This window comes from Hypomesus transpacificus, chromosome 17 (genome assembly GCF_021917145.1).
Source record: "Hypomesus transpacificus isolate Combined female chromosome 17, fHypTra1, whole genome shotgun sequence".
Classification (NCBI taxonomy): Eukaryota; Metazoa; Chordata; class Actinopteri; order Osmeriformes; family Osmeridae; genus Hypomesus; species Hypomesus transpacificus.
This window is the reverse complement of record NC_061076.1, coordinates 84,874-107,646: the sequence shown is the minus strand read 5'-3', so window position 1 is coordinate 107,646 and position 22,773 is coordinate 84,874. Positions and strand designations below refer to the sequence as shown.

The 22,773-nt window shown below is 53.3% G+C and overlaps 1 protein-coding gene across 1 annotated transcript; it reads left to right on the top strand.

Moving 5' to 3' along the window:
* Window positions 1-3,346: 3,346 nt before the first annotated feature.
* Window positions 3,347-21,258, top strand: tecta (tectorin alpha). Its single transcript, XM_047037349.1, has 26 exons — window positions 3,347-3,414; window positions 5,456-5,520; window positions 6,539-6,678; window positions 6,980-7,267; window positions 7,505-7,642; window positions 7,748-7,913; window positions 8,005-8,417; window positions 9,007-9,577; window positions 9,862-10,472; window positions 10,652-11,222; window positions 11,598-12,253; window positions 13,236-13,532; window positions 13,656-13,878; window positions 14,204-14,403; window positions 14,508-14,888; window positions 15,042-15,143; window positions 15,339-15,524; window positions 15,851-16,145; window positions 16,547-16,657; window positions 17,361-17,563; window positions 17,659-17,822; window positions 18,334-18,582; window positions 18,941-19,103; window positions 19,230-19,314; window positions 19,486-19,605; window positions 20,045-21,258. Exons 2-26 carry the CDS (start codon window positions 5,457-5,459, stop codon window positions 20,140-20,142), a joined length of 6,495 nt encoding a protein of 2,164 aa, XP_046893305.1. The 5' UTR covers window positions 3,347-3,414; window position 5,456; the 3' UTR covers window positions 20,143-21,258.
* Window positions 21,259-22,773: the final 1,515 nt, after the last annotated feature.

Below are 22,773 nucleotides of genomic sequence, written 5' to 3'. Positions count from 1 at the left end.
TTTGATATATTCAGCCGCTAGCAAGTGCAGACATTATGTTGTGTTATTTTGGAGTATAGGCTACAGCAGATTGCACAAACATTATTTTGGGTTTGTTTGGTAGCAGCTAGCTAGCATGTACAACTCATAGTTTGATATTCAGCAGCTAGCTAGCTAGCGCAGACAGCCTGTCTGTTGTCTTCGTGGTATGCATGTGTTAAAGAGGCAGCTACGTCTCCATTCCATGCGTGTCAGGTGCCTGGTTACTGGGACAGCCCCTCCGTGGTCTCCTCTCGTCAGAGTCTAATCCTGATATCTGAGGGGTATATCTGAGAGACCGACACCTCCCCCTGCCTCAGACCCCTTCTCAGCATGACCCTGGGAAACGCGATCCCGATTTGCGGTGTTAACTGCAGCTCAGAGCCCATTAGAGGTTTCATATTAGCCACGAATGTACTTCTCGAATCCCGAAAATGGAATGCACAGAGTGGGGTCAAAGTTTCCCCTCCTACAGGTGACTTCTGTGGTTTCCGATTCACAGACGTATATGATGTCATGCCATGCTTTGGTCTGCTGGAATAGAAAGCCCCTTTCTCTGTTTGGCTTTCACCTGTGTAAGGTGAGTTGTCTGACGATGAAGTCGTCTGCCCTCTTGATTCAATGGCCGTTCTACCCGTGTCTTCCTTTGTAGGTGTGAGTGTGTCTTCACTTACTTTTCGTCAGTATAAGTTCTCCTTTAAGCGTTATTCTTCTGTTGGGAGAAATTCCAGTTCTTCGAATGTTTACTAAATGGTGCTTGAGGTGCCAACAGTTTCTCCTCCTTCCTCCACTCATTCTAAACAGGAAGTGGACCCACCAGACAGGAAGTGGACCCCCCAGACAGGAAGTTGACCCCTCAGACAGGAACTGAACCACACAGGCAGGAAGTAGACCATACAGACAGGAAGTGGACCACACGGGCATCTTCTGCGTCAAGACCTGAACCAGTGACCTGAACTATAAACTTGGACTCTACCAGTATGTTTCCCTGGCCCGTAGGGTGAAGAAGGGTGTGCCCCCATTGGAGGTCAGACTGAGGCTGGAGGGTGACAGGGGGAGCTGTTCCAGTGCCTCCCTGAAATCTTGTCCCCCACCCAATCTTGGTCTGGGCAGCCTGTATCCTGATCTGGCCTGCTGCTTTATGGAGCTGTAGCAAGGGGCAGCCAGGGCTGAACGGACCTCATTGTGTTCCCATCCGAGTCATTGGGAGGAGGAGTTTTGGGTTACGAGAAGGAGGTTCTTCATTGTGGAGCGAGGAGATGAGGGCAGGACACGGCCAACTGCTGGGCAGAGAGGGGAAGTCGGACGACTGATATGGAGCTGTCGTCTGACGGGATTGGATGACTGTCAAACTAACCTCACCTGAAATCCTCCTCTGGACGTTGTTTTAGAGGTGGTCTCGTTGGCTTCTGCCTTTGGTCCCCTGAAACGTTCCTGCCTCAGCTACCTCAGTACCGTACCCTGTTGAGGAGCAAGAGTTCATTCAGCTTTGTCAGTGACGGTTTTAGTTTTTTCTTTCACGATTTTATAACATCTCAAACCACGGTCTCTCCAGACCTGTCCTCGTGTGCTCGGTTCCTCTGAACCCATTTGGTCCAGTATTACGCAAACCTGTCCCCATTCCCAGTGACTCGCCCCAAACCAGCAGGAGAGACACAGTCAGGCTTTCAGTACCAGGTGCCTGAAGAATTGTTTTGTTTGCGAGTGGGAAGAGAAGGGAGAAATCACGACTATCGTCTCATCTCAATCTCCCTCACTTCTCCATCCTCATCGCCTTCCCGAAAAACGCTGTCTCCGGAACGAGATGATTCTGTCCTGCTGGGATCGTGTTGTTTTTTTTGTCTCCCTTTGTGCGTGTCTCTCTTTCACCAGTGGGTTAAGAGCATGTGTGCATTTACACAACAAGGCCTGAGAGGTGTAAAAGAATCCTCCACTGAGACCTCCTTCACTGGTCAATAGGAGACCAGGGTCCACAGCCTTTCACGCGTCCCACCCCGCCCTCTCTAGTTACTCCACTGTCCTTACCTTGACAAAGACCCGCCTGACTCTCTTCTCCTTCCCAGACGCTATCGGCATGGATCCACCTGTGATTTCCCCACCCTAATCTCTCCAGGATCTATGGTAATGAAGTGTGTTGTGAGTCCATAAGGAGGTCTCTAATTAAAGGAAAGTCACAGTGGATCCAAAGTGACTCATGTTAATTCTGTAATTCTATCCGCCCAGGTCTTTGAAAACCAGGGTTTTAGTGTGTGTCTCTCTCTCTCTCTGTTTTTTGTCAATAAATGCCCCATAATGCATTGCTTTGACTTGTCGGAGCGCTCAGTTGGAAAGCTGTACAGAGTGGACATCTGCACACACTGTTCACACACACCTGTATACACCTGCCTCAAGACTCACTCTACACACACCGTCTCACCCTCTGCCTGGGGGAAGATACTATCTATTAGCAGTGTTTACCTTTATTGTTTGTCCATTTCCAGAGCTTTTCTTTATTCACTCTCCCCCCACTTCATCTAATAGTCTTTCTCCTCTCACTCTCTCCCTCTGTCTTTTTCACTCTCTCCTACATAGTCCCTCTCTCTCTCTCTCTCTCTCTCTCTCTCTCTCTCTCTCTCTCTCTCTCTCTCTCTCTCTCTCTCTCTCTCTCTCTCTCTCTCTCTCTCTCTCTCTCTCTCTCTCTCTCTCTCTCTCTCTCTCTCTCTCTCTCTCTCTCTCTCTCTGGTACATAGGTGTCTACATAGTCCCTCTCTCCCTTTATCTCTATGCTACATAGTCGGTCCCTCTTTCTCCTACATAATCTCTATCCCTCTCTCCCACTCTCTCCTACAGCCTATCTCTCTTACCCTATCTCTCTTACAGTCTCTCTCTCACTCAGACACAGCCTCTCTCTATGCTACATAGTTCCCCCCTCTCCGTCTCTCTCTCTTTGTCCTACATAGTCTCTCTCCCTCTCTCTCTCCGTTCACTCTGTTCCCCACCCTATCCACCAACCCTCTCCCCAAACACGGATCTCAGATTAAGTTGAACACTACCCCCCTGGTGAAGTGAGCACCAGCCTCTCTACCCAAGCTTCCACACGGGCTGCCCTGTGTCCACTGAGAAGGAAACCTCTCGCTGCTTGTTTCAAATCCCGCGGACGCCCTGGGCGAGGACTTTTGTCTCTTTCTGGGACCGGTTATTAACTGTAATCCTGCGTAAGTGGACGAGGAAGTGTTCCACTGCTGAGACCCCCCTCCTCCTCCCCCCTCCCCTCTCATCGGCTCAACCACCTTCCCCTCAGTCCTCCTTCACCCCTTTTAAACTCTGGATGTTTCCCTGTTGGATGGAAGCTAGCTGTGTACTGGAGGCAGGCTGGTGAACGTGGTGAGGCGCTGCATGTGTGTGTACTGAAAGCAGGTGAGTTGTCTCTCCATCCGTCCGTCTGTCTGTCTGTCTGCTTCTGTCTGCTTCTGTGTGTTTCTGTCAGGCAGGTGCACCACCCATGGACAGGTGAAGGCACCTGGAGCTCATAACGAGCCAGGTTTCTCCTACCTGTGTGAGAGAATGCGATGCGTGACAGAAGCGCAGCTGGAAAACGCAGCTGACAGGACAGAAAAGCCTTCTGATAGCACTATAATGTAATATGTAACACCGTCATTTAGTATGTAACACTGTCATTTAGTATGTGACACCGTAATATTGTATGTTTTGTGTCATGTTGGCTTTTGTGACACTGGTTACAGCTAGAGAAAGATGGGTGTCCTTGCTGGATATATGTTTGTGATTTCTTGTTTTATTCACCAAATTAATATGAGCAGTTAATAGGATATTCTTTAACAGTTCACTCTGCCTTTGTGTTACCTCCTGTAACTGTTGGTTGATAGGCTGCCCTTCATTTTATGTGGGGATGTGTACAGCTATGATGAAGATCATTAGGATGGGTTTAGCTCAGGGAACAGATGAACTGACTACAGATGAACATCGCAGGTTTGAATCCGCTCCTGTCTGTCAGTTTAGAGCGTCTGCCAGATGAAGACCTTCCTGTGTTTTGTAGGACTGTCTTGCTCATCGACGTCTCTGGAGAGAGTCTGTTACCAGGGGCCTTTGTGTTAGACAATGGCGTTTATCTAAATGGCTCTGCAACACGCCTGGCTCAATGCCTGTCAGATCAAATGTGGCTACAGCGTTGGTGCTAATCTGAAACAGTCACACCAACTGTGGTGCCAATCTGAAGCAGTCAGACCAGGTGTAGTGCTAATCTGAGCATTGCTGCTAATCTGTGCTGCCTGGTTGATGACTTTAGCATGATAATCTACAGTCACCTAACCCCAGCTCATTAGGTCATCAAACTACTTAAAAGACGTGAAGATTTGAGAGAGAAATACTGGATTGACTTGACGTTGCTGCGAAGCATTTCAGAGATATATCTTGTTAAAAAGAACTGTTTTATAAATGGAATAATCTAATCTAATCTCATCACCTATGAGGTGAACTGGAGTTGGAATGCTTTATTCCGTATGCAAATTACCAGTGGATTAACATTCCACCGAACAGCTGAACTGAAACATCAGCCGCAGAGGAGGCAGAGAGGATGAGGAGAGTCTAACTACAGCACGTTCCTCATCACCCTAATCCACATCAGCCGTCTAGTCCGTCCACTTGGCTTTATGTTCAGGCTCGGCCATGGGCAGCTATCCAAGACTATCAGCCTCCCGGGGGTCCTGGCACCCTCACGTGCTCGATTAAAGCCATTAGCGGCCCTCTGTTAATGCCCCCCCCCCCCTTGGTGCCACAAGGCCCCTCCGCCCCCTCCTGGGCAACAAGGCTCTTAAACAGAGGTGGTAATGAGGTCCCAGGCAAGCTGGGTCTCTGAGGGTGAAGGGGAGTGGGGCTGGGGGGCGGGGGAACCCTGGCACCAGGAGGACCCTTCCATGGTGAACTCACACGGGAGTCGCAAGGCGAATGTGATCCTCCCACATTGTTCCTAACGGCATAATGGGGTCTTTTCAGGGCTCGTCTAACAGTGCTGGGGCGAGGGGTTGGGGCCGGGGGTCCTGGGGGACAACAGGGAGACGGATCTTAAAGCAGTTATGTGTCGTAAGGCCCTCTGGCCCTCTGGAGCGCTGGAGCCCTGCTCTTGTCTGCGTCGTTTTATGAGAAACTGGCCGTGACTCACTTTTACCCTTTGGCATTTACAATTGGCCCTACACCCCACATAGCCCTACACCTAACACAGCCCTACACCCCACTGAAGTTAAGGACAATAAAGTTTGTCTTAATCTCAGCTACCAGGCACAGTACAGAGCTACAATGCAATGATAACATCTCAAAATGATATAGTACAGTGCAGCCCGATGTGGCATCTGAAGTGCCTCCTCTTCCTGAGTGGCACAGCAGGCTCTCGAGTGATGCTCCATCCATCTGGCCATCTTCTCTCCCTCTCTGTTTCTCCCCCCAGGATGCTGAGGCCAGTCACTCCAGTCATTCTGCTCCACCTCCTTGCTGTTGTTGTTCAGAAAGGAGGTAAGCAAGTTTCCTCTGGTCCCAGTCTACACTCGCTGCAGTGGTTACAGTTACAGTGTTTTCTCCAATACACAGACATGAGAGAGTAATCTCTCTTCAGTCTGGGGCAAAGCCTTCCATTCCTGTGATATCTGAGCACCCTTCCAGTCAATACCTCGTATTCTTCACTCTGCTAAAACAAACAGCATTGATCTTATCTGATCCTCTCTGAAATCTCAGTTAATAATGTATCAAGTGACCTGATGATCACTCACCCTCAAGGTGTGTGTGGGCTAGAGTTAGGGCTGGGGTTCGCTTCACTGACTCCTGCTATCCTTCCTCCTCTCTCCTTCCTCTCCCTCTCTTCTTCTCTCTCCTCCTTCCTCTCCCCCTCCTCCCTCCTCTCCTCCTCTTCTTCCTCCTCTCCTCCCCTCCTCCTGTCATTCTCCTTTCCTTCCTCTTCTCCTCCTTCCTCTCCTTCTCCCCTCCTCCTTCCTCTCCCCCTCCTTCTCCCCTCCTCTCTCCTCTCCTTCCCTTCTCCCTCTCCTCCTCCTCCCTCCTCTCCTCCCCTCCTCCCTTCCCTCCTCCCTCTCCTCCTCCTCTCCTCCTCCTCTCCTTCCTCCTCTCCCCCTCTTTCTCCCCTCCTCTCCTCCCCTCCTCTCCTCTCCTCCTCCTCTTCTTCCTCCTCTCCTCCTCTCATTCTCCTTCCCTTCCTCCTCTCCTCCTTTTTCTCCTTCTCCCCTCCTCCTTCCTCTCCCCCTCCTTCTCCTCTTCTTCCTCCTCTCCTCCCCTCCTCCCTCCCCTCCTCCTCTCCTCCTCCTCTCCTTCCTCCTCTCCCCCTCCTTCTCCCCTCCTCCCTCCTCTCCTCCCCTCCTCCCTCCTCTCCTCCTCTCCTCCTCTCCTTCCTCCTCTCCCCCTCCTTCTCCCCTCCTCCCTCCTCTCCTCCCCTCCTCCCTCTCCTCCTCCCTCTCCTCCTCCCTCTCCTCCTCCTCCCCTCCTCCTCTCCTCCTCCTCTCCCCCTCCTTCTCTCCTCCTCCAGACAGTTCTCAGGACATCCTCTACCCCTATGGACCAGCCCACAGGGACCTGGAAACCCCTAAGATGGACGACGGCAGTTCAACTGAAATCATTCTCCTCATGCCGTTTGTCTTCTTCAACGTCCCCTACCGGTCCATCTACGTGAGCTCTCGTCCTCATTCTCCTCTCTTCATCACCAGCTTTATCTTATCACTTTATTAATGAGTTCTTCCAGAGATCATTCACCTTGTAGATCAGGTAGGGTTGTAGTTAGGGGTGTGTTAGCTGGAATGTATGGGGTTTGTGGTTGTGTGGAATAGATTTTTTTTTAAAAATATGCTTACATACTGCGACTAAATTTCCCGGTTAAATTAATAGAGGAACTGGATTGGAATGCTCTCAGCCTGTCGACCCTCCGGAGTGTATTTCCATTGTGTTTAACAGCAGCTTGTCTTCCCCTCAGGTCAACAACAACGGCGTGATCTCGTTCAACGTTCAGGTGAGCCAGTTCACCCCCGAGGCCTTTCCTCTCAGCGACAGTCGCTCCTTCATCGCTCCGCTCTGGGCAGACGTGCACAACGGTATCCGTGGAGACGTCTTCTACCGGGAGTCCACCGAGCCTCAGCTGCTGGAGAGGGTCACGCAAGATGTCCGGAAATACTTCCAGAACCTTCCCACGTTCACCGCCACCTGGGTCTTTATTGCTACCTGGCACCAGGTCACGTTCTACGGAGGCAGCCAGACCACACCGGTAAAATGCTTACTCCCCTTCCTCTCCTCTCCCCTCCTCTCCTCTCCCCTCCTCTCCTCTCCCCCCCTCTCCTCTCCTCTCCTCTCCTCTCCTCTCCTCTCCTCTCCTCTCCTCTCCTCTCCTCTCCTCTCCTCTCCTCTCCTCTCCTCTCCTCTCCTCTCCTCTCCTCTCCCCTGTTCATGTTTCATGTTCAGGGGATGAGCATGTGTGACGTCGGGCGGTGCATCCTGTGTGCAGGTGAACACGTTCCAGACGGCGCTGATCTCAGACGGGGCGGCTTACTTTTCCATGTTCAACTACGGGGAGATCAACTGGAGCACGGGCACAGCCAGTGGGGGGGACCCGCTCACGGGGCTGGGGGGTACGACAGCACAGGTAGGGACACCCTGCACCGGGGGTGGAAGACGGCTGGACGTGGGACACAAATGTGGTGTGCCGATTTCCTGACCCATTGTTTCCCTCCCCTTCCACCCTCTCCAGTCAGGCTTTAACGGAGGCGATATCGGACATTTCTTCAACCTGCCGGGGTCGCGGTCCAACGACGTGGTAAACATGGAGCAGACCACCAACGTCAACCTGCCTGGGCGCTGGCTCTTCAGGGTGGACACTGACCTGATCGATCCGGCCAACGGCTGCAGCTTTAACGGTATCAGCTGACCTGAGCCTGTTATCAGACTTAACAACATCCTCATCCCTAGTCCCAGTACGGAGCTCATGCCGTAGGTCCCTCTTCCCAGGGCGCTACTACCGTCGAGGGGAGATCTTCTGGCTGTCGGACCAGTGTTCCCAGCGATGCCGCTGTCTGGACCTGGATAACCAGGTGTCGTGCCAGGAGGCCCCCTGCGGGCAGCTGGAGACGTGCGAGCAGCAGGAGGGCGCCTTCTACTGCCAGCCCACCCGCACCAGCACCTGTGTGGTGTTCGGGGACCCGCATTACCACACCTTCGACGGCTTCCTGTACCACTTCCAGGGCACGTGCTCCTACCTGCTGGCCCGGCCGTGCTGGGAAGTTGCCGGCCTGCCCTTCTTCAGCGTGGAGGCTAAGAACGAGAACCGCGGCATGGCCACCGTGTCCTGGCTCCGCGACGTGACCGTGGAGGTGTACGGCCACCGCGTCACCCTGCCCAAGGGCTCCCCGGGGACCGTGCAGGTGAGGAGGGCGGGGCTGCTGCCGAGGGGGCGGGACCATCACAAGGGATCACCATGACAACGGACACATGCATGTACTATATAGTGATATTGTATACCCTGTATACAATATCAGGCGCTGTAATCCAAAGCGGTGTGTGAACAGTGCATGTTCAGGTGGACAGAGTGATAACTGTATTCTCTGTGTTCAGGTGGACAGAGTGATAACTGTATTGTCTGTGTTAAGGTGGACAGAGTGATAACTGTATTCTCTGTGTTCAGGTGGACGGGCTGATAACTCTGTATTCTCTGTGTTCATGTGGACAGAGTGATAACCCTGTATTCTCTGTGTTCAGGTGGACAGAGTGATAACTCTGTATTCTCTGTGTTCAGGTGGACAGAGTGATAACCCTGTATTCTCTGTGTTTGGGTGGACAGAGTGATAACTTTGTATTCTCTGTGTTCAGGTGGACAGAGTGATAACTCAGTATTCTCTGTGTTCAGGTGGACAGAGTGATAACCCTATTCTCTGTGTTCAGGTGGACAGAGTGATAACTCAGTATTCTCTGTGTTCAGGTGGACAGAGTGATAACCCTATTCTCTGTGTTCAGGTGGACGGGCTGATAAAGACTCTGCCTGTCCAGCTCCAGCTCGGCGCCGTGAAGGTGTACCAATCCGGCGTGGCCGTAGCCTTGGAAACTGACTTTGGTCTCCTGGTGACGTACGACGGGCAGCACTACGCCTCCATCTCCCTCCCCAGCTCCTACTTCAACAACACCTGCGGCCTGTGCGGCAACTACAACGACGACCCCGCGGACGACCCGGTGCTTCCCGACGGCACGCTGGCTGAGAGCGTGGTGGAGCTGGGCGGCAGCTGGAGGGCGGAGGACGCAGACTGGCGATGCACGGACGGCTGCGCCCAGAACTGCAGCCTGTGCGAACCGGCCACCGAGGCGTTCTACTTCCGCTCGGACTACTGCGGCCTCATCAACAAGACGGACGGGCCGTTCCGGGACTGCAGGGCGGTAGTGGACCCCACGGCGTTCGTGTACAGCTGCGTGTACGACATGTGCAGCAACAGGGACAACATCACCACGCTGTGCCAAGCCATCCAGGCGTACGCTCTGGCCTGCCAGGCCCTCGGAGTCACTATACGACCCTGGAGAACACGCACCTTCTGTGGTGAGTCGTGGGCTCGTCAAGTCCCTAACCCTAACCTTAACTTACTCAAACCCTAAATAATATAACCTACTCAACCTTAACGCACTTCTTTACTTACACAGTATTCTGTCGCTCTTACCTTAACCCTGACTTACCCTATAACTTAACCCTTCTCCTGAATATCCCTTAACCTTAACCCACCTTAAGCATTACTCCACATACACCGTATTCTGTTCCTGAGACATCCCATAGGCCCGCCCCCTTTTTCATCTAACCTCCCGTCTCTCTTCCTGATTGGTCACCAGCCCTGACGTGCCCAGCATCCAGCCAATACCAGGTGTGCACCAGCGCCTGTCCCGCCTCCTGCTCAGACCTGACGGCTCACCTGTACTGTGCTCACCCCTGCACGGAGGGCTGCCAGTGCGACCCCGACCACGTCCTGAGCGGCAGCCGCTGCGTACGCCGCGACCAGTGCGGCTGCGAACGAGACGGCCTCTACCACCACCTGAACGCCACCTTCTGGGCGGGGCCGGGCGGCGAGGTCGGGGAGTGTTCCCTGCGCTGCGTGTGCGGGCAGGCCGGGGAGATCGCCTGCTTTAACGACTCGTGCCGGGAGGGGGAGGTGTGCGGGGCTGAGCTGGGCCTCTTGGGCTGCTACCCTCGCAGGGAGGGGTCCTGCTCGCTGGGGCAGAGTCAGGTGCTGGCCTCCTTCGACGGAGCCTCCCTGCCCTTCCAGGACGACAACTCCTACTACTTGCTGAGAAGCTGCGGCGCGGCGCCGCCCAACGTGTCGGCGGTGGAGGTGAAGATGGGCCGGCGGCTGGCCAACAAGGGGCCGACCTGGCTCAGACCCGTGGTGGTGCGGGTCGCCAACCTGGAGGCCCAGATGGGAGGCTCCGACTTCGACATTGTGAAGGTCAGTGGTCAGACGTGTGAAGTGGGAAGTAGCCGGGGGGGGGGGGGCGGGGCACGAGGGGGCCTGGGTGAGGGGGGATACTCATCTTTATTCGAGTATCAAAAAACGTAAAAAGTATATCAATAAAAACAACAATTCCTTCCTTTTGAATGAGAGTGTTGCATGTTGCCTCCTCCCAGCTGAACGGAGAGCCGGTCTTGCTGCCCTACATCCACCCCCTGGACACCCTGATGATCTACCGCGCCCACGGCAACGCCACGGTGGTGGAATCCAACGGCCTGCTCCGCGTCCGCTACACGCGCCAGGGCTTCCTCAACATCAGCCTGTCCACACTCTTCTTCAACGCCACCTGCGGCCTGTGCGGCGTCTTCAACGGCAACGCCAGCGACGATCTGCGTCTGCCCAACGGGCGCCTGGCCGAGTCCGTCGAGCTCTTCACCGACGGCTGGCGCGCCATCGCCGACGACCTCACTTGCAACGGCGACTGTGATGACCTGTACCGCATGTGCACCGACCTCAGGCTGTACCAGAGCTCCTGGATGTGCGGCAACATCAACGACCCGGGGAACAGCTCCTTCCTGGTGTGCCACGCGGCCGTCAACCCCTCCCCGTTCTTCAGGAACTGCCTGTACAACATGTGCGTGAAGGAGGGGAACCGCTCCGCCCTGTGCTCCTCACTGCAGGCCTACGCCTCCGCCTGCCAAGACGCTCAGGTGGGCCTTGCACCCTGGAGGAGCGCCACCAACTGCCGTGAGTAGAGATGACACCTCAGGGCTAAGAGAGAGGAGACAGGAGGGAGGAGAGAGGAGACAGGAGGGAGGAGAGAGGAGGGAGGAGAGAGGAGACAGGAGGGAGGAGAGAGGAGGGAGGAGGGAGGAGAGAGGAGAGGGGAGGGAGGAGGGAGGAGAGAGGAGGGAGGAGAGAGGAGGGAGGAGGGAGGAGGGAGGAGAGAGGAGGGAGGAGACATGCATGGGCTAGGAGACATGGGCATTCGCTCAGACTAGGCTGTAACATTTCTATAAAAACCTTGTTTTTAAAGACTCATAGCAGTCATCTTTGACTTTTTTTTCTCCACTTCTCTCCCCCCTCCCGTCCCCTCCTCTCTCTCCCTTCGTCTCCCTCCAGCCCTCCCCTGCCCCGAGAACAGCCACTTTGACGAGTGCACCCACGCGTGTCCCCTAACCTGCGCCAACCTGGACCTGCCGGCGGAGGATCCCTGCCCCCTGCCCTGCCAGGAGGGCTGCCAGTGCGAGGAGGGCTTCGCTCTGAGAGAGGGCCTCTGTGTGGCTAGGAGTGACTGTGGCTGTGTCAGTCAGGGACACCAGCTGGACACCAACCAGACCTTCTGGACCGACTGGGAGTGCCAGGAACGATGCTTCTGCAACGGCTCGGACAACAGCGTGTCCTGCGTGCTGGCGCCCTGCGCGCCCCAGGACTTCTGCCAGGAGACGGACGGCCTCTTCTTCTGCCAGCCCCGCACCGAGGCTATCTGCGTTGCCGCCGGCTACAGCCACTTCCTGCCGTTCGGCGGGGTGCCCTTTGAGCTGCAGAGCTCCTGCACCCTGAGGCTGGCTACCACGTCTTGCGGGGGCAGGGAGGGGCAGGCGGAGGAGGACGGGGACCAGTTTAGGGCTGGGACCTCCAGCTCCTTTCCTGAATTCAAACTCATGGCCCGCAACGAGCAGAGAGACACTGGCCAGGCCATCTGGGTGAGGGGGTTCGTCCTGGACGTGTACGACTTTGAGATCGAGGTGTCTCGGAGCTACAAACACACTGTTACGGTGAGTGTGGTGAGGAGGGCAGTATGGGGAGGAGGGCAGTATGGTGAGTGTGGTGAGGAGGGCAGTATGCTGAGTGTGGTGAGGAGGGCAGTATGCTGAGTGTGGTGAGGAGGGCAGTATGGTGGGGTTGGAGGAGGGCAGTATGGTGGGGTTGGAGGAGGGCAGTATGGTGAGTGTGGTGAGGAGGGCAGTATGGGGAGTGTGGTGAGGAGGGAGGAGGGCAGGGGAATGGGACTGATCCATGCTGTGAAATGGTTTTCATTTAGGAGAAGAAATGATTTGTGTAGGAGAAGAAATTGTTTGGGAGAAGAAATAGTTAATTTAGAAGAAGAAATGGGTCAAAAAGGGAGAAGGAAGGAGAACCAGAGAGAACATGCTCACTTTTCATCAGAGAATTTATTAGAAACATTCCAACATGTGTTCGGGCACCTTTTCATTTCAATAAGTACTTTTCCCTCCACGGAAAAGGTACGACTGATGACTTGTGAAGGTCACGGCTGTTGAATGTGTGAGGAGGGAGTTATTTCTAATCAAGCCGATAGAATAACAGAGGAAAGACTGGATTCCTCTTTGATTGGCTTAAGGTGGATCTTATTTCAATCGGCATCTTTTATCAGACTGGATTGAGCTCAGAAGAAAGCTTAACCTGAGTGACATTTTGGAATGGCTTCACAAACCAACCCAAAGATCTGAAGAGGGCCAGAAACCAGCTACCTCCAGCCGTCTACACACAGCCTACATACCTCACACACACACACACACACACATACACACACACACACACACACACACACACACACATGCCCTAACACTCACACACACACACACAGGTGCCCTAACATTCACACAAACACAACACACCCAAATGCCCTAACACACACACACAAGCACATACGAACAATCATATACCTTACCACACACACACACCCACCTCAGTCACTACACGAGACCGCCCTTTAAATCGACATCTTGCCTTCCCCAGGTGAACAAAGAGCGTCTGCACATGCCCGTGAAGCTGGGATCGGGCAAGATCAACATCTCCTCCCTGGGCATACAGCTGGTGCTGGAGACAGACTTTGGGCTGAAGGTGGCCTTCGACTGGAACACCCTCCTCTTACTCACGCTGCCCCGCAGCCTCTACAACAGCACCTGTGGCCTGTGCCAGGGCCTGCCTCTCTCCGCGCCCGTGCTGAGCACCAGCGACTGGGGCATGGCCTGGGCCGAGAGGGACTCCTTCTGCCAGGTGGGGTGCGGCGACTCGTGCCCGCGCTGTGGCGTGGTGGAGAGGGGGCTCCCCGGAGACGGCCCGCTCCTGGTCGCCAACGGCAACTCCGACGGAGACGAGGGCGCCGAGGTGGGCATGCGCTTCCACGTGGGCGACGGGCTGTACGTGTTCGTGGAGCCGGAGGCCGTGAGGCTGTGCGGGCTGATCGTGGACCGGGGGGGCGTGTTTGCCCGCTGCCACAGCAAGGTGGCGCCAGCGTTCTTCTACCAGAGCTGCCTGCAGGACACCTGTCTGGACCAGGGAGCCAGGGACACCATCTGCAACTGGCTGCAGGTGTACGCCAGCACCTGCCACACCCAGGGGCTGCTCGTGGTTGGCTGGAGGATCGACACGCCCTGTGGTGAGCAGCTGATTGGTTCCGATTCAGGCCCAGACGAGCACCTGCTCGCCTGGGGTCCAGGTGTCCTTCTGTTCCTGTCACATGAGCAGTCTGCTTTGAAGACGTAGACGATCTCTTTGGCTTTTAATATTCCTATAAGCATTGGGAGCTGTTTTATCCTGTCATTGCTGTACTTCTATCTACATTATCTACACATGATATGCTTTTATCTTCCTGCTATAATCATTTCACCTCCTGTACAGCACTTTGGTCAACCATGGTTGTTTTAAACATGCTCTATAGATAAATGCATTGATTGAGTGATTGGTCCTCTGGTTGTGTCCAGTCCTGTCTTGCCCGGCTAACAGCCACTACTCCAGCTGTGTGCCGGTGTGCCAGCCGCAGTGTGCCCCTGCACGTGGCCAGAGGGACTGCAGCCCGGACTGTGTGGAGGGCTGCCAGTGCGACCCCGGCTTTGTCCTCAACGGCAAGAGCTGCATCCTGCCCCAGAACTGTGGTTGCTACACCGACGGGAAGTACTTTGAGGTGAGCCTGACTCCTGACCCTTGACCCTAACCATGACCTGACCCAGACCCTAACCCTGACCCCTCTTTACCCCAACCCTGAACCCCTTTTAAACCTAACCCCAGTCGAAGCAGCTGTTCTGGAACAGTGACTGCACCAAGCGCTGCCAGTGCATCGGCCGTAACCTGGTCCAGTGTGACCCGCGGCGCTGCAAGGCGGAGGAGGAGTGTACTCTGAGGTACGGGGTGAGAGGCTGCTTCCCTCGGCGCTCCCAGCACTGCGTGGCGTCTGGGGGAGGGGTGTTCAGGACCTTCGACGGGGCGTCCCTGCGCTTGCCCGCCTCCTGCTCATTCGTCCTGTCCACCAACTGCCACAAGCTGCCAGACCTCTCCTTCCAGCTCATCGCCAACTTCGACAAGTGGAGCACGCCTAACCTGACCACCATCTCCCACGCTTACCTGTACATCAACGAGGAGAACATCCTGATCTCTGGCAGCACCGTCAAGGTGAGGAGCCTCTTCCTTCACCTCACCTGTCCCCCTCACCTGTCCACAAACAGACCCTCAAAAACTCCCACTTCATTTGCCCTCCCTTCACCTCACCTGTGCCTGAACACCCCCTCTCCTCTCCCCTCCCCTCACCTGTCCATCCTTCCCCAGGTGAACGGGACTCCGGTGACCGTGCCCTTCGTCACGGGGCTGATGACACGCGTGTCCACGGCAGAGGGTTTCCTGGTCATCGACACGCCGCTGGACATCCAGGTGAGCTCCTGGGTTCAAGGTTCACTTGATTTACAGTGTCACTTCCTGCTCCCTGTCTCTCACTTCCTGTTTCCTCTACCTTTGACTTCCTGCTTCCTTTACCTCTAATTCCCTTCTCCCGCTTTCCTTTAACTTCCTGTTTCCTCTCCCCCAACTTCCTGCTTCCTCTCTCTCTTGTTGTCTGTGTCCTCCCAGGTGCGCTACAATCGCTTCAACACCCTGAGCATCACCATGGGTCCTCGCCTGCACAACAAGGTGTGTGGGCTGTGTGGCAACTTCAACGGGGACCCCAGCGATGACTTCATCACCTCCAGGGGCAAGCCTGCCGTCAGCGCGCTGGAGCTGGCACAGAGCTGGAAGACCAACGGCATGCAGAACAGGTGAGGGGGGAACACAGGAGACATAGGGGCATCTAGAGTTTTGCAGATATACTGGGGTGCCATTTTCATTTTAGTAGGGCAACAAGGGTTTTACAGTATTACAGAATACTATAACGATGGGATTGCATGTCTCTTCTATCCTTTCCTCTCCTCCGTCTTCCTCTCATCCCTCGTATTCTCACCCCCTCTCTTCTCCTCCCCCTCCTCTCCCCCTCTTCCCCCACACCCCCTCTCCTCTCTCCCCCCCCTCCCCCTCTCCTCCCCCCTCTCATCTCCCCCCTCCCCTCCTCCTCCTCCCCCCCCTCTCCCCCTCCTCCTCCTCCCCCTCCCCCCCTCCACAGCTGCGATGAGACCCAGTACGTGGCTCTGGCCCAGTCCTGTGAGAACACGGCCGTGCTGGGGCTGCAGGGGGAGGACGGCTGCCAGAAGCTGACCCAGACCAAGGGCTTCTTTCAGCCCTGCCACGGCCTGCTGGACCCAAGGCCCTTCTACCAGTCCTGCTACCTGGACGGCTGCTACAACCACCGCAAGGCCCAGGTGTGCGGCTCGCTGGCGGCCTACGCAGAAGCCTGCCGCTCCCTGGGAACACTCACCACCAAGTGGATCACCCAGGAGAACTGCTGTAAGGGGGGGGGCAGATCACAGGGGCCGGGGGGGGGCAGATCACAGGGGCAGGGAGGGGGGGATGGCGGGGGGGCAGATCACAGGGGGGGGCAGATCACAGGGGGGGGGGGGCACTAGTATGGAGAAGATGGGGACAGGTCTGCTAAATGAATAAATGTGAATGTTAATGTAGGGTCACTGCTGAGGCATGTAAGACACTAGCCTGGAGAGAGGCAGAGAGGAGGGTAGAGAGAAGCAGAGATTCTGGGGTGTGCTGTAAAGACAGGCTCCCAGCTTGGGAAGGGTGGTTCAGTCCAGCAGGTTGTGACGTGTAAACAGGTTAAACGTAGGTAACACGCATGCAGGGGTGGTTGATGGGAAGGCAGAGACAGCTAACATGGTGTTTGGACGTGTCTTTAGCAGAATGGATCTATGACCCCTGCGCAGGAGAGATCTGCACCAACAACACCTGCGAGCAGGAGAACGGAGGAGATCTTTGTGGTTGCCCTGAGCTGCCTAGCAACCCAGGGGGTGGGTGTGGCTCGAATGTAACCCCTAAATTCCATAACCTGAAACCCTAACCCTTAACCCCATAACCCTAACTTCATCCCATGACCTTAACCTAGAGTAGAGTAAAGCAGAGCAGACCACAATTATGTGCATTAGAGTCCTCATTAAGTACTCAACAATGATGCAAACCTTTTTGTTCAAAATAAGAATCATAAACAAACATGACACAAACATGTTTCTGGTTTTTCAAGAAACCTTTTTTAGCATTTTTTGGAAAATATTTCTTCAACAAAAATATTTATATCCACACAATACGACACAGAACAGTTCATTGTTTTTTAATCTTATTTTTTAAACTTGTTTGGGAAACTTTTATGATCATGTCACCAAATACAGAATACAATCAAAGTAACAAGCCACGCTTGAAAATGTAAGAAGTAAAAAGAAAAAGATATAGTGAAGTACTGATACCAGAAAAATCTACTGAAGTACAGTAACAAAATATTTGTCTTTAGTTACCTCTACCATCTCTGCCCATAACCCTAACCCCCAACCACCTAACCTCATCCCCTCGACCCTAACCTTTGACCCCATGACCCTAACCTCTGACCCCTGACCCTAACCTCATCCCCATGACCCTAACCTCTGACCCCTGACCCTAACCTCATCCCCATGACCCTAACCTCATCCCCATGACCCTAACCTCTGACCCCTGACCCATCAGGAGAGGATGACATCCTGCAGGCTGAGGTAACCTGTAAGCACGCCCAGATGCAGGTGTCCATCTCCAAGTGCAAGCTGTTCCAGCTGGGCTTTGAGCGGGAAGACGTGCGCATCAACGACCAGCACTGCCCCGGCATCGAAGGAGAAGACTTCATCTCTTTCCACATCAACAACACCAAGGGACACTGTGGTTCAATTGTCCAGGTTAGGAGGGGGTTAGTGGGGCTTCATTGTCCAGGTCGGAGAGGGTGGTGGGGGGGGTAGAGTTCCTCTCTGAACACCTGTCCTGTTTCCCACAGTCGAACGGCACTCACATACTGTACAAGAACACGGTGTGGATCGAGAGCGTTAACAACACAGGCAACGTCATCACCAGGGACAAGACTATCAATGTCGAGTTCTCCTGCGCCTACGAACTGGACCTCAAGATCTCCCTGGAGACCGTGCTCAAACCCATGCTCAGGTGGGGGGCACCACATGACCACTCAGGTCACCTGACAGGATGGATCACATGACCACTCAGGTCACCTGACAGGATGGATCACATGACCACTCAGGTCACCTGACAGGATGGATCACATGACCCATGGGTCACGTGACCATTACGATTTACCTGCACGTAAAATAATTCCACAATTCACGATTTTCTGTTTTCGCAAGAAGCCAGTACCAGTATCTAATTGGACCAATATTCTATATCAGTGGTTCTCAAACCTGGTCCTTAAGTACCCCTGTCCTGCATGTTTTAGATATTTCCCTGTTCCAACACACCTGATTCAAATGAATGGTCGTTAACAGGCTTCTGCATAACTAGATAACAACCCATTCATTTGAATCAGGTGTGTTGGAGCAGGGAAACATCTAAAACATGCAGGACAGGGAATGCCCTGAGGACTAGGGTTGAGAACCACTGTTCTATACAATATAACTATATACATTCTCAATCATGTCCTCATCTGTGTCCCCCTCTGCAGTGTGATCAACCTAACCCTGCCCACCCAGGAGGGCAACTTCATCACCAAGATGGCCCTGTACAAGAACTCTACCTATCGGCAGCCGTACCGGGAGGGGGAGGTAGTCCTGAGCACCAGGGACATCCTGTTTGTGGGCGTGTTTGTGGAGGGAGCGGACGAGAACCAGCTCATCCTCATCGTCAACATGTGCTGGGCCACGCCGTCTCGCTACAGCAGTGACCGGCTGAGATACATCATCATTGAGAGAGGGTAGGTTGGAATGTAGGAGGGTAGGAGGGTAGGGTGTTGGAAGGTAGGAGGGTAGGGTGTTGGAAGGTAGGAGGGTAGGGTGTTGGAAGGTAGGACAGTAGGGTGTTGGAAGGTAGGATGGTAGGGTGTTGGAAGGTAGGAGGGTTGGAGGGTAAGGTGTTGGAAGGTAGGAGGGTAGGGTATTGGAAGGTAGGAGGTTAGGAGGGTAAGGTGTTGGAAGGTAGGAGGGTAGGGTGTTGGAAGGTAGGAGGGTAGGGTGTTGGAAGGTAGGAGGGTAGGGTGTTGGAAGGTATCGGGGTAGGAGGTTAGAAAGCTGGAGGTATTCCTGCAGCTTGAACAGAGTTCTCCTGTCCTAAAGGTGTCCCAACATCAAAGACAACACCATTGGCATGGCAGAGAACGGCGTCTCTCTCACCTGTCGCTTTCACGTCACCGTGTTCAAGTTCATCGGCGACTACGACGAGGTGCACCTGCACTGCGACGTGTCTCTGTGCGACTCTGAGACCAACGCCTGCAAAGTGGTGAGCATCTACTATTACCTCTCTCACTGATAGTACATTGTTAGTATCACCGTATTAACCATATACTCTATTACCCTAATGCATATTGGAGTGTGTATCTGTATGACTGTGTGTGTGTGTCTACAGAACTGTCCACACAACAGGAGAATGTACTCTGAGGACAGTGATCACAAGGAGCACATCCTGTCTGTGGGCCCCATCAGGAGGAGAGGTAAACACAGGCTGAGGTGATAGTATGTGTGTATTCGTACTATGTGCGTGTATCCGTGTGTGTGTGTGTGTGTGTGTGTAAAAGTGTCTATGTGTGTGCTAGTTCTGATGTCTGTTTGTGTGTTCTGACATGCACGTACGTGTGTTTCTGACGTGTGTGTGTGTGTGTCAGAGTCTGACTGGTGCGAGCAGGGTAACGGAGGGTGTGAGCAGATCTGCAGCAGTAAGGGAGCGGGGCCAGTGTGCAGCTGTGTGACTGGGATGCTCCAGAGAGATGGCAAGACCTGTCGAGGTGAGACACTCACGTCAACTACACACACACGTGTCAACTACACACACACTCACACACACAGACATGTCAAATACACAGACACACACACACACGCCCACAGACACAACTCCTGGTGTTCTAGAACTCTGTAAACCGATACAAGACACACATTTGTTCCTCCTGCATCTCCTCTCCTGTGTTTAAACCCTCACATCTTGCTGCTGTAAGGAGAGATGGAGACATTACCTCCTGACCTCCTTAGAGCAAAGATACCATTACAACAGAGGGTGTCTGTGTGCGTGCAGGCTTCTGTCACAACCACGTCACATGGGTATATTTCAATACCCATAACAAGATATACAACAGCGAATATTCTGTGTACATACTGTACATATATATATGTGTATAAATCCACATCTTACATGTCAGTGTGACTGAAGTTGGTCCTCTGCCTCCACAGCCGTGGGCTCCAGTGGGTTTCTGCACCCCCAGGTGTGGTGCTTGGCTCTGGGCTTGGGGCTGTCCGTGCTGACCGCCCTCCCACGCCTCCTCTGCTAGCCCCAGGGCGGCAGGCAGCCGTGGAAACAGAGATGCACCAGGAGGAGAGAGATGTGGAGCACAAGTGAATGTTGAATGTAGAGGAGCTGACGACATGATCACTTCGTACTCCCTCTTACTTCCTGCACCCTTCTTTGATCTCACTTCCTGTTTCTTCTCACTTCCTGTTTCTTCTCACTTCCTGGTCCCTCTCACTTCCTACTCTTCCTCTCACTTCCTGCTTCCTCTCACTTCCTGAAGAGGCCAGCTGCAGCTCTGAGCGCGTGCAGTAAGCAGTGCCCAGGCCTAACAGCCCCCCTGGATCATATGGGGAGAATCCTTCTAAAGACATTTTTACTCATGTAGAATGTAGCCATCCAGATGAGCAATGGTATACTCCACAAAACGGCTGTAGAAATGATTGTAGATGCAGAGCATGTTTAGAAAGGTTTAGCTTGTCCTGCTTTGGCCTTAGATGGAAATCCTGATCTTCTGTATGAAATTCTTATTTATGTGTGATGTCAGAAACGGTTGTGAATTGACCACAATCATCCTTTCTCACCCTGTGTGCAAGTGGATGAGTTTGTTGGTATTACATTCACCACATATTTTTTGTAATCTCATCATTTTTATCTTTTAAGATGTGCAGAACAGAAAGTCATTCAGATGTTACCAAGCCAATTCTTTTTGATTGCCATTCTATCTAGTCCCCATACCAAAGTGTTTTTTATTTTGTACTTATTTCTTAATTATCCAGAATAACAGGTGAATAACGTTTTTAATTGATCTTGATTATATTGCACATCATTGACAGAGACTCAGTTGTGGTATGGCCCTCCTATTTGTGCAGATACTGCCTTCACCCTACCCCTGCATTTACCTGTCCCTACCCTGCCCCTGCCTCTACCCTGCCCTCCGTCTAACCCTGCCCAATCCCTTCCCTGCCTCTAACCCTTGACTCTTCCCCTGCCTCTAACCCTGTCCCTGCCTCTAACCCTGACAAGAGCAAGGTTTGCATGTCATCAAAAAGTGTGCGCTATTCCATTGAGAGTTGTTTGGGGACATCTTGTTACATTTTCACTATGTACAAAATGTACAGTTTAAATTGATATGATTCTTTTTATATGATACTGTATGTGATGCATTTGTTATAAGCTCTTTGGATCGTATAAGTGACCCATAGCAACATCTGAGTATTCACTTCATTTGAGAGTTACTGTCGTATGTCAGAAAAGCACGGAAATAAACTGAACAGTTCTCATAATATGTCGAAGTATACGCATTTTTCTTTTTTTCCTTTGAATTGCGCACGTGATTAGTTTGCTTGACAGTAGTTGACTGCAGTTCACTGCCCATCCTGTCCCTCAAAGTCATTTAAAACTAATCCTAACCCATAACTTTGTATCAAACGATTGTTTTATTGAAAAAATGCACCATTAAGCCACTTCATACTTCCTTTGTCGATTTCACTGACTTGTCCGCGAAACATCTGTCATTGTTAAATCAAGAAGTGTCACATCAGTAATGGGTTGTCTCTGGACACTTTTAGCGCGTTACCAAATTGATCGATGCAGTCTGGGGAGCTTGAAAAAAAAGGGGGGGGGGGGGGGGCTCACCTGTGTCATGTCACCAAGACAACCGCTGTGTGGACGGAACGAGCGACACGTGAAGAACTGAGACAGGTAGGATATCGTTACTTTAACCGCATCCACGTTCTCAACAGTAGGCTATACAAAGTCGTCTGTATCTTAAATATATTTTAAGACCTGAACAACAACAGCAACAGCTAAGTGGGAAGTGCAGTCTAGCTGTGAGTTTTAGCGGTTCCAGAAGACGTGTGCAGAGGGTTACAGACAGATTTAGCTTCTTTGTCACGATGTACCTGGCTTAAGTAAATCTAACGCCGGTAAATCCGACCGGGTGTTCGCCCTTTCCTTGCGTGAATAGAGTTTTATTGCAACGACAGACTGCTGTTGTCACTTTCTATTCCAGCAGCAGGTCAGTGTGTTTATAGCAACCGCAGACTAGGCTACAATGTGTTTGAGCTGTGTTTGACGTGTACATTAGCAACATCAACTGCCACTGTAGTGCTCAGACTCTACATCCGTAGTTTGAGGCGTTAGAGACTAGTCCTGTATATGGACACGGATAGCAGACTATACTAGAGCATTTGGTGAGTGTTCTGCTTGTGTGTGTGTGTGTGTGTGTGTGTAGTGTTTTTCATGATATAGCCGATTGGACTGAACCCTAACCCTTGCTCTCCTATAGGTGTTCCGCCCTGCTCCTTTCAGCCCTCCAGCATGTCCCGCGTCTCGTCCAGCCTGCGATGCAGCCCAGGCCCCATCCTGCTGGGGCCCTACCACTCCTACGAGCCCCCTGTTAGCTTCCCTTCCCAGGGACTCTCCTCCTCCTCCTCCAGGTACCACACCTCCAGACACCTGGGCTGCCTCCCAGCGCTGGAGCCAGAGAGGGGGAGGCCTCTCCTCTCTCTCCCCAGGATTGAGGCTGCTCCGGCGGGCAGGCGCAGCGAGAGCTCCAGCCGTGCCCTGGTGGCGAACAGAGGTGGCCGGGGCCCCTCCCCCTCTCGCCTGGGGCCCCCTGCGGCCGGCTCCCCCCTGTCCCACCGGCACCGCCAAGCCGGCCAGTCCGGTC

Bases quoted from the DNA above. Each gene is read 5' to 3' on its own strand.
- tecta (XM_047037349.1), top strand. From the start codon at position 5,457: ATGCTGAGGCCAGTCACTCCAGTCATTCTGCTCCACCTCCTTGCTGTT. The intron at 16,658-17,360 runs GTGGGTGTGGCT...CTGACCCATCAG, and splicing joins GCTGCCTAGCAACCCAGGGG to GAGAGGATGACATCCTGCAG. The intron at 19,606-20,044 runs GTGAGACACTCA...CTGCCTCCACAG, and splicing joins AGATGGCAAGACCTGTCGAG to CCGTGGGCTCCAGTGGGTTT.